The 20164-nt window shown below is 46.3% G+C and overlaps 1 protein-coding gene across 1 annotated transcript; it reads left to right on the forward strand.

The window, feature by feature from the left end:
* Positions 1 to 14646: 14646 nt before the first annotated feature.
* On the forward strand, positions 14647 to 17436 carry LOC147966271 (uncharacterized). Its single transcript, XM_087528783.1, has 4 exons — positions 14647 to 15245; positions 15602 to 16486; positions 16606 to 16758; positions 16861 to 17436. Exons 1-4 carry the CDS (start codon positions 15195 to 15197, stop codon positions 17251 to 17253), a joined length of 1482 nt encoding a protein of 493 aa, XP_087384909.1. The 5' UTR covers positions 14647 to 15194; the 3' UTR covers positions 17254 to 17436.
* The last annotated feature ends 2728 nt before the right edge of the window (positions 17437 to 20164 follow it).

Here is a 20164-nt window from a genome sequence, read left to right on the forward strand (position 1 = left end):
TTTGACCGCATTTTGAAACGGGCATAAAAAATTCAAAAAAAATCAAAAATTGGGAAACCTTCGCATTGTGTCATTATATGTGGCCAAGTTCCCAGGAAAAATAACAAACTTGTAATACGACAATTATTTTAAAAAAGTGTTCCCGGAAACGAGCTATCACGTGTGGAGATCAATGGCTTTCAAGCCAAATAATCAATCTTATGGCCACATTCATGGCATAGTTTGTTCAAATGATCTCATATTGTGCACAAGGGTGCATATTGGAATGGCAAACAATGTTGCCTAAGGAAGTTTTCATTTTCTTTGGACGAAAAAACCATTTTTCATTTTCCGAGTGCCCAAAAGGAGGTTTTTTTTGTGAAGGACCTCCCAAATAATTGTTGCAAAATTGGACCAAATCATTTTTATAAAATACTAGGACATATTTAATGCACAATTGACAAAATGGTTGGGTGTAAAAAGTTTTGATCCACCTCTCGTGAAAAAGACAAATTTCCGCCGATTCAGCTGGAAGCGGGTCAAATTTGAACTGTAGCTGCCTTGTAGTTTGCTATTTATTTTTTCCAAAAATCATTTCTAGGTACATAAGTATCTATTTAATCATAGAAACACCAAAAAAAAATCCAAGATTCAACCACTAGCTAGGAATGGTCATTCCCGCCGTTTTGACTGCATTTTGAAACACGCATAAAAAATTCAAAAAAATCAAAAAATTGGGAAACCTTCGCATTGTGTCATTATATGTGGCCGAGTTCCCAGGAAAAATAACAAACTTGTAATACGACAATTATTTTAAAAAAGTGTTCCCAAAAACGAGCTATCATGTGTGGAGATCAATGGCTTTCAAGCCAAATGGTCAATCTTATGGCCACATTCATGGCATAGTTTGTTCAAATGATCTCATATTATGCACAAGGGTGCATATTGGAATGGCAAATAATGTTGCCTAAGGAAGTTCTCATTTTCTTTGAACGAAAAAACCATTTTTCATTTTCCGAGTGCCCAAAAGGAGGGTTTTTTGTGAAGGACCTCCCAAATAATTGTTGCAAAATTGGACCAAATCAATTTTCTAAAATACTAGGACATATTTAATTCACAATTGATAAAATGGTTGGGTGTAAAAAGTTTTGATCCATCTCTCGTGAAAAAGACAAATTTTCGCCGATTCAGGTGGAAGCGGGTCAAATTTGAACTGCAGCTGCCTCATAGTTTGCTCTTTACTTTTTCCAAAAATCATTTCTAGTTACATAAGTACCTATTTAATCATAAATACATGGTTTTGTGGCGATACGTCGAGGTTTGGGCGGTGGCCGAGGGGCCCAACTCTAGAGCGCGTAAACTCACATGCCGTGTGGTCACCGCGTGACCGTGGCATTGCCATGTGTTCTGGGCGGCCTAGGCATGTCTAGTGGGTTGGCCACTCCCCAGGTAGGTGCTAGGAAGAACATTACAACATAAGATTCTCACGAGGAGACTGATCGATGCTGAAACATGAATTAGCAGCCAAGTGTTTGATTAGCGGTACGGGAAATGTACATGGCTAATGGGAGTGAGTTTTGCTGAGGATGATCAGTTACTAAGAAGACCGTCTTTGCAAATTTTCAGCTCAAAAGGAGGAGCCTAGGTGGTACTTGCTTTGCAAAGTACCACACTGGACATAAATACGAATGTTGAAGCTGGGCTCAAAATGATGAATGGATTGAGCTGGCATTTGGTGGAGGATGGTTATTTGGGTAGAGGAAAGCACTGTAGAAAATGGATACCATTTGGACATGCCAAAGTGGTACTTCCTTCACAAATTGTTGTTCTGAACAGAATAGGAAAATGAATATTTTTGAATTATTTTTGAACTAGGCAAGGAAGGTTTTTACATATTTGACGAAGATATGACCCAAAGAATTTATGAGATTTTTTTGGGAATTTTGGGAATGACAGAAATATAGGTTGCTTCACAACCTAGGGCAAAAACTGAAGGAAATATGCCCTAGAGGCAATAATAAAGTTATTATTTATTTCTTTATATCATGATAAAAGTTTATTATTCATGCTAGAATTGTATTAACCGGAAACATAATACATGTGTGAATACATAGACAAACAGAGTGTCACTAGTATGCCTCTACTTGACTAGCTCGTTAATCAAAGATGGTTATGTTTCCTAACCATGGACAAAGAGTTGTTATTTGATTAACGGGATCACATCATTAGTTGAATGATCTGATTGACATGACTCATTCCATTAGCTTAGCACCCGATCGTTTAGTATGTTGCTATTGCTTTCTTCATGACTTATACATGTTCCTATGACTATGAGATTATGCAACTCCCGTTTGCCAGAGGAACACTTTGTGTGCTACCAAACGTCACAACGTAACTGGGTGATTATAAAGGAGCTCTACAGGTGTCTCCAAAGGTACATGTTGGGTTGGCGTATTTCGAGATTAGGATTTGTCACTCCGATTGTCGGAGAGGTATCTCTGGGCCCTCTCGGTAATGCACGTCACTTAAGCCTTGCAAGAATTGCGACTAATGAGTTAGTTGCGGGATGATGTATTAGAGAACGAGTAAAGAGACTTGCCGGTAAAGAGATTGAACTAGGTATAGGATACCGACGATCGAATCTCGGGCAAGTAACATACCGATGACAAAGGGAACAACGTATGTTGTTATGCGGTCTGACCGATAAAAGATCTTCGTAGAATATGTAGGAGCCAATATGAGCATCCAGGTTCCGCTATTGGTTATTGACCGGAGACGTGTCTCGGTCATGTCTACATTGTTCTCGAACCCGTAGGGTCCGCACGCTTATGGTTACGATGACAGTTATATTATGAGTTTATGCATTTTGATGTACCGAAGGTTGTTCGGAGTCCCGGATGTGATCACGGACATGACGAGGAGTCTCGAAATGGTCGAGACATAAAGATTGATATATTGGAAGCCTATGTTTGGATATCGGAAGTGTTCCGGGTGAAATCGGGATTTTACCGGAGTACCGGGAGGTTACCGGAACCCCCCGGGAGCTATATGGGCCTTAATGGGCCTTAGTGGAAGAAGAGGAGAGGCAGCCAGGGCTGGGACGCGCGGCCCTCCCCCTAGTCCGAATAGGACAAGGAGAGAGGGGGCCGGCGCCCCCCTCCTTCTCTCTCTCTCTTTTCCCCCTCCTTGAATCCTATTCCAATTAGGAAAGGGGGGGAGTCCTACTCCCAGAAGGAGTAGGACTCCTCCTGGCACGCCTCTCCTTGGCCGGCCAGCCCCCCCTACCTTGAACCTTTATATACGGAGGCAGGGGCACCCCTAGAGACACAAGTTGATCCACATGATCATACTCTTAGCCGTGTGCGGTGCCACCTTCCACCATAGTCCTCGATAATATTGTAGCGGTGCTTAGGAGAAGCCCTGCGACGGTAGTACATCAAGATCGTCACCACGCCGTCGTGCTGACAGAACTCTTCCCCGACACTTTGCTGGATCGGAGTCCGGGGATCGTCATCGAGCTGAACGTGTGCTAGAACTCGGAGGTGCCGTAGTTTCGGTGCTTGATCGGTCGGGCCGTGGAGACGTACGACTACATCAACCAAACGCTTTCGTTGTCGATCTACAAGGGTACGTAGATCATACTCTCCCCTCTCGTTGCTATGCATCACCATGATCTTGCGTGAGCGTAGGAAATTTTTTGAAATTACTACGAAACCCAACAGTGGCATCCGAGCCTAGGTTTTATATGTTGATGTTATATGCACGAGTAGAACACAAGTGAGTTGTGGGCGATATAAGTCATACTGCTTACCAGCATGTCATACTTTGGTTCGGCGGTATTGTTGGACGAAGCGGCCCGGACCGACATTACGCGTACGCTTACGCGAGACCGGTTCTCCCGACGTGCTTTGCACATAGGTGGCTTGCGGGTGACAGTTTCTCCAACTTTAGTTGAACCGAGTGTGGCTATGCCCGGTCCTTGCGAAAGTTAAAACAACACCAACTTGACAAACTATCGTTGTGGTTTTGATGCGTAGGTAAGATTGGTTCTTGCTTAAGCCCGTAGCAGCCACCTAAAACATGCAACAACAAAGTAGAGGACGTCTAACTTGTTTTTGCAGGGCATGTTGTGATGTGATATGGTCAAGACATGATGCTAAATTTTATTGTATGAGATGATCATGTTTTGTAACCGAGTTATCGGCAACTGGCAGGAGCCATATGGTTGTCGCTTTATTGTATGCAATGCAATCGCGCTGTAATGCTTTACTTTATCACTAAGCGGTAGCGATAGTCGTGGAAGCATAAGATTGGCGAGACGACAACGATGCTACGATGGAGATCAAGGTGTCGCGCCGGTGACGATGGTGATCATGACGGTGCTTCGAAGATGGAGATCACAAGCACAAGATGATGATGGCCATATCATATCACTTATATTGATTGCATGTGATGTTTATCTTTTATGCATCTTATCTTGCTTTGATTGACGGTAGCATTATAAGATGATCTCTCACTAAATTATCAAGAAGTGTTCTCCCTGAGTATGCACCGTTGCGAAAGTTCTTCGTGCTGAGACACCACGTGATGATCGGGTGTGATAGTCTCTACGTTCAAATACAACGGGTGCAAAACAGTTGCACACGCGGAATACTCAGGTTATACTTGACGAGCCAAGCATATACAGATATGGCCTCGGAACACGGAGACCGAAAGGTCGAGCGTGAATCATATAGTAGATATGATCAACATAGTGATGTTCACCAATGAAACTACTCCATCTCATGTGATGATCAGACATGGTTTAGTTGATTTGGATCACGTAATCACTTAGAGGATTAGAGGGATATCTATCTAAGTGGGAGTTCTTTAAGTAATATGATTAATTGAACCTAAATTTATCATGAACTTAGTACCTGATAGTATCTTGCTTGTTTATGTATGATTGTAGATAAATGGCCCGTGCTGTTGTTCCGTTGAATTTTAATGCGTTCCTTGAGAAAGCAAAGTTGAAAGATGATGGTAGCAATTACACGGACTGGGTCCGTAACTTGAGGATTATCCTCATTGCTGCACAGAAGAATTACGTCCTGGAAGCACCGCTGGGTGCCAGGCCTGCTGCTGGAGCAACACCAGATGTTGTGAACGTCTGGCAGAGCAAAGCTGATGACTACTCGATAGTTCAATGTGCCATGCTTTACGGCTTAGAACCGGGACTTCAACGACGTTTTGAACGTCATGGAGCATATGAGATGTTCCAGGAGTTGAAGTTAATATTTCAAGCAAATGCTCGGATTGAGAGATATGAAGTCTCCAATAAGTTCTATAGCTACAAGATGGAGGAGAACAGTTCTGTCAGTGAGCATATACTCAAAATGTCTGGGTATAATAATCACTTGATTCAGATGGGAGTTAATCTTCCAGATGATTGCGTCATTGATAGAATTCTCCAATCACTGTCACCAAGCTACAAGAGCTTCGTGATGAACTATAATATGCAAGGGATGAATAAGACTATTCCCGAGCTCTTCGCAATGCTGAAAGCTGCGGAGGTAGAAATCAAGAAGGAGCATCAAGTGTGGATGGTCAACAAGACCACTAGTTTCAAGAAAAAGGGCAAAGGGAAGAAGAAGGGGAACTTCAAGAAGAACAGCAAACAAGTTGCTGCTCAAGAGAAGAAACCCAAGTCTGGACCTAAGCCTGAAACTGAGTGCTTCTACTGCAAGCAGACTGGTCACTGGAAGCGGAACTGCCCCAAGTATTTGGCGGATAAGAAGGATGGCAAGGTGAACAAAGGTATATGTGATATACATGTTATTGATGTGTACCTTACTAATGCTCGCCGTAGCACCTGGGTATTTGATACTGGTTCTGTTGCTAATATTTTCAACTCGAAACAGGGACTACGAATTAAGCGAAGATTGGCTAAGGACGAGGTGACGATGCGCGTGGGAAACGGTTCCAAAGTCGATGTGATCGCGGTCGGCACGCTACCTCTACATCTACCTTCGGGATTAATATTAGACCTAAATAATTGTTATTTGGTGCCAGCGTTAAGCATGAACATTATATCTGGATCTTGTTTGATGCCAGACGGTTATTCATTTAAATCAGAGAATAATGGTTGTTCTATTTATATGAGTAATATCTTTTATGGTCATGCACCCTTGAAGAGTGGTCTATTCTTATTGAATCTCGATAGTAGTAACACACATATTCATAATGTTGAAGCCAAAAGATGCAGAGTTGATAATGATGGTGCAACTTATTTGTGGCACTGCCGTTTAGGTCATATCGGTGTAAAGCGCATGAAGAAACTCCATACTGATGGACTTTTGGAACCACTTGATTATGAATCACTTGGTACTTGCGAACCGTGCCTCATGGGCAAGATGACTAAAACGCCGTTCTCCGGTACTATGGAGAGAGCAACAGATTTGTTGGAAATCATACATACAGATGTATGTGGTCCAATGAATATTGAGGCTCGTGGCGGATATCGTTATTTTCTCACCTTCACAGATGACTTAAGCAGATATGGGTATATCTACTTAATGAAACATAAGTCTGAAACGTTTGAAAAGTTCAAAGAATTTCAGAGTGAAGTTGAAAATCATCGTAACAAGAAAATAAAGTTTCTACGATCTGATCGTGGAGGAGAATATTTGAGTTACGAGTTTGGTGAACATTTGAAACAATGCGGAATAGTTTCGCAGCTCACGCCACCCGGAACACCACAGCGTAATGGTGTGTCCGAACGTCGTAATCGTACTTTACTAGATATGGTACGATCTATGATGTCTCTTACTGATTTACCGCTATCGTTTTGGGGTTATGCTTTGGAGACGGCCGCATTCACGTTAAATAGGGCACCATCAAAATCCGTTGAGACGACGCCTTATGAACTATGGTTTGGCAAGAAACCAAAGTTGTCGTTTCTGAAAGTTTGGGGCTGCGATGCTTATGTGAAAAAGCTTCAACCTGATAAGCTCGAACCCAAATCGGAGAAATGTGTCTTCATAGGATATCCAAAGGAGACTATTGGATACACCTTCTATCACAGATCCGAAGGCAAGACTTTTGTTGCTAAGTTCGGAAACTTTCTAGAGAAGGAGTTTCTCTCGAAAGAAGTGAGTGGGAGGAAAGTAGAACTTGACGAGGTAACTATACCTGCTCCCTTATTGGAAAGTAGTGCATCACAGAAAACTGTTTCTGTGACACCTACACCAATTAGTGAGGAAGCTAATGATAATGATCATGAAACTTCGGAACAAGATACTACTGAACCCCGTAGATCAACCAGAGTGAGATCCATGCCAGAGTGGTATGGTAATCCAGTTCTGGAAGTCATGCTACTAGATCATGATGAACCTACGAACTATGAAGAAGCGATGGTGAGCCCAGATTCCGCAAAATGGCTTGAAGCCATGAAATCTGAGATGGGATCCATGTATGAGAACAAAGTATGGACTTTGGTTGACTTGCCCAATGATCGGCAAGCAATTGAGAATAAATGGATCTTCAAGAAGAAGACTGACGCCGACGGTAATATTACTGTCTACAAAGCTCGACTTGTCGCAAAAGGGCTTCGACAAGTTCAAGGGGTTGACTACGATGAGACCTTCTCACCTGTAGCGATGCTTAAGTCTGTCCGAATCATGTTAGCAATTGCCGCATTTTATGATTATGAAATTTGGCAGATGGATGTTAAAACTGCATTCCTGAATGGATTTCTGGAAGAAGAGTTGTATATGATGCAACCGGAAGGTTTTGTCGATCCAAAGGGAGCTAACAAAGTGTGCAAGCTCCAGCGATCCATTTATGGACTGGTGCAAGCCTCTCGGAGTTGGAATAAATGCTTTGATAGTGTGATCAAAGCATTTGGTTTCATACAGACTTTTGGAGAAGCCTGTATTTACAAGAAAGTGAGTGGGAGCTCTGTAGCATTTCTGATATTATATGTGGATGACATATTACTGATTGGAAATGATATAGAATTTCTGGATAGCATAAAGGGATACTTGAATAAGAGTTTTTCAATGAAAGACCTCGGTGAAGCTGCTTACATATTAGGCATAAAGATCTATAGAGATAGATCGAGGCGTTTAATTGGACTTTCACAAAGCACATACCTTGACAAGATTTTGAAGAAGTTCAAAATGGATCAAGCAAAGAAACGGTTCTTTCCTGTGTTACAAGGTGTGAAGTTGAGTCGGACTCAATGCCCGACCACTGCAGAAGATAGAGAGAAGATGAAAGATGTTCCCTATGCTTCAGCCATAGGCTCTATCATGTATGCAATGCTGTGTACCAGACCTGATGTGTGCCTTACTATAAGTCTAGCAGGGAGGTACCAAAGTAATCCAAGAGTGGATCACTGGACAGCGGTCAAGAACATCCTGAAGTACCTGAAAAGGACTAAGGATATGTTTCTCGTATATGGAGGTGACAAAGAGCTCATCGTAAACGGTTACGTTGATGCAAGCTTTGACACTGATCCGGACGATTCTAAATCACAAACCGGATACGTGTTTACATTAAACGGTGGAGCTGTCAGTTGGTGCAGTTCTAAACAAAGCGTCGTGGCGGGATCTACGTGTGAAGCGGAATACATAGCTGCTTTGGAAGCAGCAAATGAAGGAGTCTGGATGAAGGAGTTCATATCTGATCTAGGTGTCATACCTAGTGCATCGGGTCCAATGAAAATCTTTTGTGACAATACTAGTGCAATTTCCTTGGCAAAGGAATCCAGATTTCACAAGAGAACCAAGCACATCAAGAGACGCTTCAATTCCATCCGGGATCTAATCCAGGTGGGAGACATAGAGATTTGCAAGATACATACGGATCTGAATGTTGCAGACCCGTTGACTAAGCCTCTTCCACGAGCAAAACATGATCAGCACCAAGGCTCCATGGGTGTTAGAATCATTACTGTGTAATCTAGATTATTGACTCTAGTGCAAGTGGGAGACTGAAGGAAATATGCCCTAGAGGCAATAATAAAGTTATTATTTATTTCCTTATATCATGATAAAAGTTTATTATTCATGCTAGAATTGTATTAACCGGAAACATAATACATGTGTGAATACATAGACAAACAGAGTGTCACTAGTATGCCTCTACTTGACTAGCTCGTTAATCAAAGATGGTTATGTTTCCTAACCATGGACAAAGAGTTGTTATTTGATTAACGGGATCACATCATTAGTTGAATGATCTGATTGACATGACCCATTCCATTAGCTTAGCACCCGATCGTTTAGTATGTTGCTATTGCTTTCTTCATGACTTATACATGTTCCTATGACTATGAGATTATGCAACTCCCGTTTGCCAGAGGAACACTTTATGTGCTACCAAACGTCACAACGTAACTGGGTGATTATAAAGGAGCTCTACAGGTGTCTCCAAAGGTACATGTTGGGTTGGCGTATTTCGAGATTAGGATTTGTCACTCCGATTGTCGGAGAGGTATCTCTGGGCCCTCTCGGTAATGCACATCACTTAAGCCTTGCAAGCATTGCGACTAATGAGTTAGTTGCGGGATGATGTATTACAGAACGAGTAAAGAGACTTGCCGGTAACGAGATTGAACTAGGTATAGGATACCGACGATCGAATCTCGGGCAAGTAACATACCAATGACAAAGGGAACAACGTATGTTGTTATGCGGTCTGACCGATAAAAGATCTTCGTAGAATATGTAGGAGCCAATATGAGCATCCAGGTTCCGCTATTGGTTATTGACCGGAGACGTGTCTCGGTCATGTCTACATTGTTCTCGAACCTGTAGGGTCCGCACGCTTAAGGTTACGATGACAGTTATATTATGAGTTTATGCATTTTGATGTACCGAAGGTTGTTCGGAGTCCCGGATGTGATCACGGACATGACGAGGAGTCTCGAAATGGTCGAGACATAAAGATTGATATATTGGAAGCCTATGTTTGGATATCGGAAGTGTTCCGGGTGAAATCGGGATTTTACCGGAGTACCGGGAGGTTACCGGAACCCCCCGGGAGCTATATGGGCCTTAATGGGCCTTAGTGGAAGAAGAGGAGAGGCAGCCAGGGCTGGGACGCGCGCCCCTCCCCCCTAGTCCGAATAGGACAAGGAGAGAGGGGGCCGGCGCCCCCCTCCTTCTCTCTCTCTCTTTTCCCCCTCCTTGAATCCTATTCCAATTAGGAAAGGGGGGAGTCCTACTCCCAGAAGGAGTAGGACTCCTCCTGGCGCGCCTCTCCTTGGCCGGCCAGCCCCCCCTCCCTTGAACCTTTATATACGGAGGCAGGGGCACCCCTAGAGACAAAGTTGATCCACATGATCATACTCTTAGCCGTGTGCGGTGCCCCCTTCCACCATAGTCCTCGATAATATTGTAGCGGTGCTTAGGCGAAGCCCTGCAATGGTAGTACATCAAGATCATCACCACGCCGTCGTGCTGACAGAACTCTTCCCCGACACTTTGCTGGATCGGAGTCCGGGGATCGTCATCGAGCTGAACGTGTGCTAGAACTCGGAGGTGCCGTAGTTTCGGTGCTTGATCGGTCGGGCCGTGGAGACGTACGACTACATCAACCAAACGCTTCCGTTGTTGATCTACAAGGGTACGTAGATCATACTCTCCCCTCTTGTTGCTATGCATCACCATGATCTTGCGTGAGCGTAGGAAATTTTTTGAAATTACTACGAAAACCAACAAAAACTGCCACATGGACATGACACATAGGCAAAACTGACGAGGTGGCGCCTAGTCATAGCAACCCACCACAATTTACAAGGCTATGACCATCTATATTGGTCGTTAACAACTAGAAATAAGGTAGCAGACTAGCGCTGTTTGCTTTATGACCATTTCATGTAAGGAAATTACGACCTTTCTGACCATCGCAATGGTTTAGGGTTTGGAGCCCCCCGAACAGCTTTTGACCAATTGGTCTGAAATGGTCATAGATATATGACCAATTCTTCCAGGGTCACTGACAGAAGGTCACTAGTTGACATATTTCTTGTAGTGATAAACCTTGCCGACGTCACACATCTCATCACCATTTGAATCCATGTTGCATGAAAACCAAACCTCTCCAACACCCTCTCCAGAAAAATCCACTCCACTCGATCGTAAGCCTTCATCATATCGAGCTTGACTGCGCATAACGACTTCCTCCTCTTCCTCATCCCAATAGCATGTACACACTCGTATGCAACCAGAACATTATCTGTGATGAGCCGACCAGTTACAAAGGCACTTTGCTCCTCTGAGATCAAAACCGGAAGGATTCCCTTGAGCCTATTGGCAAGAACCTTTGTTGCTATCTTGTATAGTACATTACACAAGCTGATCGGTCTAAACTGAGACAACAACTCTGGTGAGTTGATTTTAGGTATCATCACAAAAATCGTATCGTTGAAACATTCTGGTGTCGCAATCCCATGCAAAAACTCTTTCACCGACTTGCAAACGTCCTCTTTGACTAACGACCAGTGTCGTTGGTAGAACAAGGCAGGAAAGCCATCCGGCCCCGGGGCTTTCGTAGGGCCCATCTGAAATAGAGAAGTCTCTATTTCAGAGTCGGTGATCCCGGCAGTGAGCTTCCCATTCATCTCGTCCGTGACAACAGTATCAATATGTTGCAGAACATTGGCTGCTGCATGCGAACCCTCCGAACTGAACAAAGTGGCGTAGAAGCTCGCAGCCAACGCACGCATGTCTTCATCAGAACTGCACAGTGTACCGTCCTCCCTGCGTAGCGCTTTTATCGTAGTTTTCCTCCTCCGGTGAGAAGCCCTATTCTGAAAGTACTTTGTATTTTGGTCGCCCCACTGCAGCCAATCAATACGCGAGCACTGCTTATAGTAGATCTCTTCCTTCTCATACAAGTCATGAAGCTGACTCTCTATGTCCTTGACTTCCTGAAAGAAACCGGTCACTAGCGCCCTCTCCTTCGCGTCCCGTAGTTGCGTTTTTAGCTTGCTGATCTGCTTACGAATGGAACCAAACACCTCACGACTCCACGTCTGCATGGCCTTGGACAAAGTGCCCAGCTTGCTTCACATCCCCGCAGACTCCCAATGATGCCGTTTGGCTCGTTCCCAAGTTCTCATAATCATCTGCTCATAGTCATCATGTCTAGTCCATGCTTCTTCAAACTTAAAACCCATATGATTTTTAGGCCTCGCAGCATCCAGTGATACCATCGTCGGACTCCTCCGTGAGAACGTGTTCGGCCATCGTTTCTGGAAAGAGGCTCAAAAACTCGTCATTGCATGTGGCTCTATCCAGCCGGACCTGAATATTTGCTCCTCCATCTTGCTTATTATCCCACGTGAAAGGGTATCCAGTGAAACCCAAATCAGCTAGTCCACAATCACCTAGACACTCCCTAAAATCCTCCATTTGGTTGAAGTTTCTAGGATTTACACCTCTCTGCTCTGTTTGGAAAAGAATCTCGTTGAAGTCTCCCGCACACAACCAAGGCAAGTTGTCCCGGCGTTTCAAATAACGGAGTGCATCCCATGTTTTCCGTCTATGCTCCGTTCTTGGTTCTCCGTAGATTCTAGTGAATCTTACGGTTCTTCCCTCAGAGGTGATCTCCGCATCAATATAGTACTGGCACCACGGTCTAACTATGGCAGAAATATGATCCCGCCAAAGTAGAGCTAATCCACCACTCCTGCCCTCACAATCCACTGCAACACCATGACGGAACCCCAAACTCCACTTGATCTTCTCCATAGCTCTCGCCTTCTTCTTAGTCTCGCTCAGGAACACCACCGCTGGGTTGTATGACCTAATCAGGTCCCTTAGTTCTCCAACTGTCGGGTCCAACCCCAATCCCCGACAGTTCCAAACAAGAAGATTCATTGCTCCCGGCGGCCCTGCCTATCGGGGTCCACCGATCTAGCTCCATGATCACCGATGCGCTCAAGGACAGACGACACTTTCCGTCGCTTTTCACCAACGAGAGCATCAACACCTTCCTTCCGAGACCCTTCACCTACCGGCACCCACATCTGCCTAGATGGCCTCCTTTTGTCTCTAGCTTCATACCTGTAGTGGTCCTACCGCTGTCGGAATGACCCCACATCGCTTCTAGGCTTTCTGACATAATATCCGGGCCTTCTGTTGTGCTCCCCCGGAGCCTTCTTTGCCCTCCTATACTGCCCCTCTCCAACCTCCTGACTCTTTCTCGGGGAAATGACCCCCTCCCTCACCTTCTGGTAAGTTCTTTCCTGAGCTCCTTTTCCCTCTTCTCCTCTAAACCTTGCCGTAGATCCTTCTCCTTTGCCCCATCCGCACCAGTGTGCTTCTTCTGCGGGCTCTGTACCTCTTGCTGCTCCTTTTCCTTCTGCTTTGTCCCACCAGTGTGGGAGTCACCCGAGTGCGTGTATTCTCTATAAAGTGATCTGCGAGTTGGGAGATCACGCACATGCGCGTAGCCTCTCGGTGCATTGTCACCTCCACTTGAAATAGAGCTATCTCGGCTTTCATTTTTACTAGATGTTCCCCACCAATGCTTCTTATCTTGATGACTCGACGACGCTCTACCTGGCGAGGCACGCAACCATTCTCCCCACTGCGACAATGGATCCACAGGTGGGTCACAAACCCCCTCCACGTGCACTAGCCTGCCACAATCAAAGCAGAAGTGAGGGACTTTCTCATATGCAAAGTCAAACCACGTTTGTTCCTTATCGTCAGGCTTCTTTTTCAAGTAGAATCCGCGAACTAGTGGCTCATACAGAGCAATCCTCGCCCGCACTCTGAGTTGAGTTCCTCTTGCAAAACCATCCTCTCCCACATCAACCTTAACCACAGTTCCGAGCCAGTTTCCAAGAGCCTCTCCAAAAGCTTTCGATCTTTTATCCAGAGGCAAATCATCAACCCTAACCCAAGCTTCAATCGAATCAAAAATCATCTCGGACGGCCTGGTCTCCCCATCATAATCCTTCAGAGCTACAACATTAAAGTCAAACTACCATGGGCCGTTGTTCAAGACGTGTTTCCAGTCCCCTTCGCTGCCAAACCTGATCATGAACATGTTACCGCCAAGCATCTTGAACTGGGCGTCCCTATGTAACCCCCATGCACGCTGCATCGCCCTTTCAAACGCATGCTTGACGAGCGGGCGTGGGGAGAACGATTTGCCGACGACAACCCACTTCATGCTAACCTTCGCCCTTGGATCTGGATCATCAAACACAAAACTAGCTGCTTCCTTCTCCGTCAACGCCAGCCCCCCATCTTCGCTGACAGGGATGCTGCTTCCTCCGAGGTCTTGCCATCAGCCGGGGACTCTGAAGATCGCCTGTTCGCCTTGTCCACCGCCTCCCCCACCGTCATCGGGGATTGCTTCCTCGGAGTCGCCGCCACGGAAGGAGTCCTCCCCCCCCCCCCCCCCTACTCGAAGAAGACGCCATGAGCACCTCGTCCAGTGGGGTAGCCAAACGCAGGGCCAAGCCAAGGATACAGCGTCGTCGCCACGCCCCAGCTGCCCTGAAAATCACCGCCACCCACGTTCAAAACCCTAACCCTAGGCGCCGCCTTCCGATCGCCCTAGCGATCGCCTCTCGATCGCCCCTTAGAGAAAGACGTGGTGGACCCGCTGGATACCCTTCATGACCCGTCTTGATGTGGCACCTCCTACATTGGAAACATATCAACGCCTAGGACACCATTCGAGCCAGGCCACACTGACGCAACGCGCCCCGACCCCAAGGCCCTCCGGGCCGCCGCCGCCCGCAGCTCCATGCCTCTGCCACGCGTGCCGTCACGCAGATCTGGAGGCACACCTCTCCACGGCCCAGCGCCCCGCGCCGCATGCTGACCGCACCGACCCACGCGCCCGCGCTTCGCAGCAGGCTCTCCCGCCGGCGCCCTGAACCGCCCCTGCTTCGCCCAGGCTCGCGCTCATCCCCTGCTCGCGCTCATCCTTTGGGAGCTGCAGTTCCCAATCGAAGCAGCAGCAGCAGCAGCTCCTTTTCGAGCTGCCATCCTCAATCGAAGGAATCAAGCGGCTCCTCTCCGAGTCTCGGTTCGCAATCCAAGCGGCTCCTTTTTTTAGCGGCAATCCGGAATCAAAGCAGTCCTTCCCGGGCTGCAATCAGAAACAGGTCCTGTTTCAGTTTTAATATAAGTCTCCGAGCTGCTGCTATAAATCTGGTCTGGCGGCAACCCTAGTACTCCCTTGGGCGGCCGACTGCCAGATCGATGGCCAAACCATCCGTGGACGGCCTCGGCAAATCCTCCCTCGATATGGTGGTCAGTCTGTCCTCCTGTTCCTTTTTTTCCCTTTATTAGGTGGAGCTCTTACAAAGTTAGCGCATGATCAGAATTCGTCGTCGAATTTGACCTTTTTGGTTGGAAAATATATCAAAATTGCCTCAGTCCCTTGAAAGTATATAGTCAAATTTGTGGGGCTTTTTTGTCCAAAGTATAAAAACTGTATAATCAAAATTGCATCCTTTTGTGGGCAAGTACAAAAATTGTACAATCAAAATTGCGTCTTTCTTCAGGAAGTATGAAAATTGTGTCTGTTTGTGGAGAATATTAAAATTGCACCTGTGATGAGACTAATATAAGAAATCAACTATGATTTGTTTCCATATCAAATGTAGGAGGACGATGAAGTTGACAGGCTCAGTAAGTTGCCCGATGACGTTTTGCTCAACATTGTGGAGCGACTTGATATCGCTGATGCTGCACGAGCCACCATCCTCTCCAGACGCTGGAAGCAGATCCCTGCTATACTCTCAAAGATTGTTATAATGGTTGCTTCTTTTCAACCCAAGCATGAAGGTGGGAAGTTAACCTCGGATGATATAGTTCGGGCCAACACCAACGTGCTGGAAGCAACGAGGAGCATACTGGAAAAGAGGGCCGGAAGTCCACACACCATTCACCTGCTGCGCATGCAATTCTACTTGGGAGACGAGTCCATTTTCATTGGTCGGACTGTTGCCAACACCATAGCAACACACAAGGTTGCTTCAGTTGAGTTTACAATCTTGACCAAGGTGCGCACAAATTTTACCAATAATAACCTGCTCACTCATGGGAGGCAGTTCATGTCATTCCTTGATTCGTGTCCAAACGCATTTGGTGGTCTTGCACGCCTCACGCTGGAGAATTTGAGGTTAGGAGAATCAGACTTTCCCAAAATTTTCAGTATATGCAAGCAACTCGAGGTCCTCTGCCTCTACCACTGTGATATGGGCATTGAGTCTTTGCTGGAAGTGGAACACTCACAACTCAGTGAACTGGTGATTGGCCGTAGCGTGCTTATTAAGAGGGTTGATCTGAAGTGGGTACCAAAACTCACAGTACTGAAATTTAATATGTTTCGATCTCAAGATGACCCCTTCTGTCTTGGCTATGTCCCACTTCTCCAGACTGTGAGCATCATTAATACTGGTTTTTCTTGGCACAAGATGCTCAAGATAAGTGAGTTGCTGGGTGAAACCGCCATAAGCAACCTGCATTTGAACTTCAAAAGTGAAAAGGTTATTGAAGGTTCTCAATGTTGTCAGTGATGTGCGTAAGTTTTGGTGTCTGTTGTGGGTGGAGGTTATAATCATTCTTTTTGGTTAACATAGTTCTGCGTTTCCCCACTCTTGTGCAGATTTGGGTCAAGCCGGAAGGTCGAAGACAATTGTTACCAGTGTTACACAAGCTAAGGCTTGTGAATTTGATTAACATTTCTGAAGAATGCGATCTGAGTTGGATAATGTTCATACTTCAAGGTGCACCCACCCTTAAGGAACTACGCATCTTGGTGAACTCTTGTGCTGATTATTCAATTCTCGTTTTTATTATGTCATTTCGAAGTTCAAACTTGCTGTGTCCAGTTAAGAATTTTTGACCTGATCAAATGCAGGTGCGGGACCATTTATGTGAAATGGTAACGGGGGAGCGGAGAAAAAAGTATGCCTTTAGCGAGGAGAAGGACAAGGGACTAGAGTGGGAACCATCTGCATCTGATTTCAAGCACCACAACCTTGCCGAACTCAGAATCTATGGGAGGTTTGAAGCAGAAGAAAATATCGTGCGCTTTGCCAGGAATGTGATGGAAGCAGCGGTGAATCTCGAGGACATAAAACTTTATAAGAGTCCAGTGTGTGAGAATTGCAAACACATGCTCCAGGAGTGGACGTTGAAGGAGAAGTCGTTGCTTAGCTACAAACTCAGCAAGGGGATGCTGTCTTCGCTCGTCCGGATTCAGTTCCCAAGTTTAGGGGAAATTTTTACTTGGCCAAAGTACTGGTCTTGAGCTGCAAGCTGCGTTTTTTTTTTGAGGGGTTGCAAGCTGCAGTTGACAGGAGTTGTTGTATGCATCGATTAATCGTCACTAGTCAACCTTTTAAATTATTTCTGTTTTGAGATTGTACTGAGTCGAGGAGGATAAGGAGTAACTCTTGACATTAGTGTGAAGTATTTGGGCAAATGAAAGTTTCGGATGTGTTATTCGTGGCAAATGCTTGCACCTTGTTTTTGTTGTGAAATCCCTAAGATTGATGAGGACATAGACATGGAGCTGGTTAAGGCCTTGTATAATGCAAGGTGCTTGGAGAAATAAACCAGGCTTTCCTTAAGCACCGTGTACAAAGCAGACGCTTAATTAGGCGTCTCTTCGATAGAAATAAGCACCGGTGCTTCAGAAAAACCCGATTTATTTTTGTAAGCACCTAGCATTGTACAAGGCCTAACACTTGCCCCAAACCTCTATCCGCGATACAAACAAAAATTACCCCAAACCTCCGTCTGCAATACAAACATTTTTTTTACCACAAACCTCCGTCTGCAATACAAATAAAAATTAAACCAGCCGAACAAATATCATGCAGACATACATAAAATCCAATATGAGTTACATAAACTGGACAGTATTTCGTCTGTTGAACTAAAACTTAGAAAACCTAAAGCAGACGTATTCATGCAACATATAAAATTTGAGATAATTTACATGAACCGAACGATATTTCATCCGTTCAACTAAAACTTACCAAAAACCTAAACTAATTTGTAGCGGACGGTGAACCTCGTATTCCTGGCCGGCAGGACCTCCGTCGCCGTCTTTGCCATTGTCGGAGTCAGAGTCGCCGTCGAGGCCTTTCCAGTGGCAGAAGGGCGCGGGGGCACGATAACCTTGCCCGGTCGCCGCCTGACGCTCGTGGAGGAGCTGCTCGGCCTCCTCCTGCACCTTGCGCAGGTCCACGTCGGCCAATGCCGACCCTGACCGGGGAGCCCTGCCCTTCCCCTTGCCGGTAGCGAGGCGGTGTCGCTTAGCGATGATTTCTCCTCGATCTTGGCGAGCTCCCGTCGAGGCGTGCAAGCGCTGCACGGACGTCTCCGTTGTGGTGACGGGCCGGTCTCGGGCCCATGCCTCCACTAGGCCGGGGTCCGCACAAACCCAGGCCGGCGCGATGTCGGACTTCGCGGACGCTGCACCCTCCGCGCGGGCTCCCTGGCGGCCCCTCGCCCGCCAGTGTTGTCCTCTGCAACGACAAGCCGCCGCCGTGACGACCAAGATAGTCAAGGAGGCACCCGCGCACCTTCGCGATGGGCACCTCGTCATGTTGGAATATTAGGCAAATTCATGATCAATTTCATTAAATAATTCATGACTAGAACAGAGACTAACATGCAACGATCTAGTAAACTAGATGAACAACAAAACATGCAGAGCACAACAACTTCACATAGAGACATAAACAGATCACGAAGGATGCACGGTTTGTTAGTTGCTGTAGGAGCGACGGTGTTGATACGATGTTGACGGCGATGGAGACGACGATGAGTAGCACCGCCTGACTTAGACGAAAGATGACCCGTGATGACGAACTTGAGCAGTCGCGCAGAGCGCTTCTCAAAAACCCAATTCATCATCTCCCGGATCGCAAAGACAAATGGTTTGATCTCTAAGTCGTATACTTACCAGACAAGAAATAATTAATTTATCTGCCAAGGCATAAATAATAAAACGGCAAAAAGGAAGCCGCGTCCCTGCAAGCCAACGGACCGGATTTCGGTGGACCATTCGCGCACGTACGCGCCGCCCCGAGCCCGGCCAGGCGAGCGCGCGTGTGTGGTCTTCCCTTTTTCTTCTCCACACATCACTTAGAGTGGTGGAGAGAACCCACTATATAAAGAGGTCCAACTATTCCTCAACTTCCAGGGTAAGACTAAACTTAGAGCCACCACTTGCTATTTTATTCATGGGCCACTATTTGAGATTTCAGAATTTGTTAATGAGCTAGGCCCATTATTTCTAACACCTCCTTCACGGCCTTGTTGCACCAAATGCGGCGTGAGGTGACGTCGGCTGGTTGATGCGGTTGTACCGGTTGTCCAATTTGACGTCGCTGTTGTGCTGGGGGAGGGAGGCTCCTGCTTGACGCACCAGAGAGGCGGTGATGCCAGCTCCGCCTTGGGACGATGGGGAGGCGGTGCCAGACGGTGATCCTTGAGCGACCGCTCAATGAGGAGGTGCGGCTGGTACTCCTCCTTCGCGGCGGCCCCCGCAAGGAAGTGCAGTTGCTGCTCCTCCTATTGGGAGGAGAGGATGATCTTCTCCTTCGTGGAGAACGATGGCCCCGGAGAGCTATGGCGGCGGGGCCATGATCCGTATTTGGAAGAAAATCTGGAGTCAACCGCCAACACGGAGAACCAGGACTTGGTCATCGTCGCGGAGAAGAAAGGAGCTATGACGGTGGCGAGCTAAGAGAAAGGGAGCGGCGGTGAGCGGAGAGGAAAGGATAGGAGATGAGCGGAGAGGAAAGGATAGGAGATGTGATTTGGACGGCGCTGGAGCCGTGCTTAAATAGCCGAGCCAAGTGAGTGGACGGGAAGTCGGTTTCAATGTGGTGCACCGGCTGAAATAGACTTCTCGGTTGTCGTGTCGATGTTAAAGCGGCATCACTCGCTCATTCCGTTGCGTCACTCTAAATTGCATCAATGTCGCGTTCGCTCTAGAGCGGCTTGACTGACATGAATGTGTGACGCCCCTTTCATGCGGAGAGGGTTTGAGTGGGACCAATGCATACGTGGACAATGTGCGGACCCTGCAAACCTCCTCTTAGATTGTGCGCTGGATAGCTTGTAGCGTTTCAAGGGCCCCTGAGTTTGGTTAAGTGCCCGCCGGCCTAGATAGATACATAAATGTCAGTTTGAATGAAGTCAAG

This window comes from Triticum urartu, chromosome 6A, assembly GCF_056163025.1.
Source record: "Triticum urartu cultivar PI428250 chromosome 6A, HENAU_Tu73, whole genome shotgun sequence".
Classification (NCBI taxonomy): domain Eukaryota; kingdom Viridiplantae; phylum Streptophyta; class Magnoliopsida; order Poales; family Poaceae; genus Triticum; species Triticum urartu.

What these genes read in the sequence shown, in the direction of transcription:
- LOC147966271 (XM_087528783.1), top strand. Translation starts at nt 15,195, where the DNA reads ATGGCCAAACCATCCGTGGACGGCCTCGGCAAATCCTCCCTCGATATG. An exon ending in TGAACTTCAAAAGTGAAAAG is followed by an intron (nt 16,487 to 16,605) that starts GTTATTGAAGGT and finishes ACTCTTGTGCAG; the next exon opens with ATTTGGGTCAAGCCGGAAGG. An exon ending in TTAAGGAACTACGCATCTTG is followed by an intron (nt 16,759 to 16,860) that starts GTGAACTCTTGT and finishes GATCAAATGCAG; the next exon opens with GTGCGGGACCATTTATGTGA.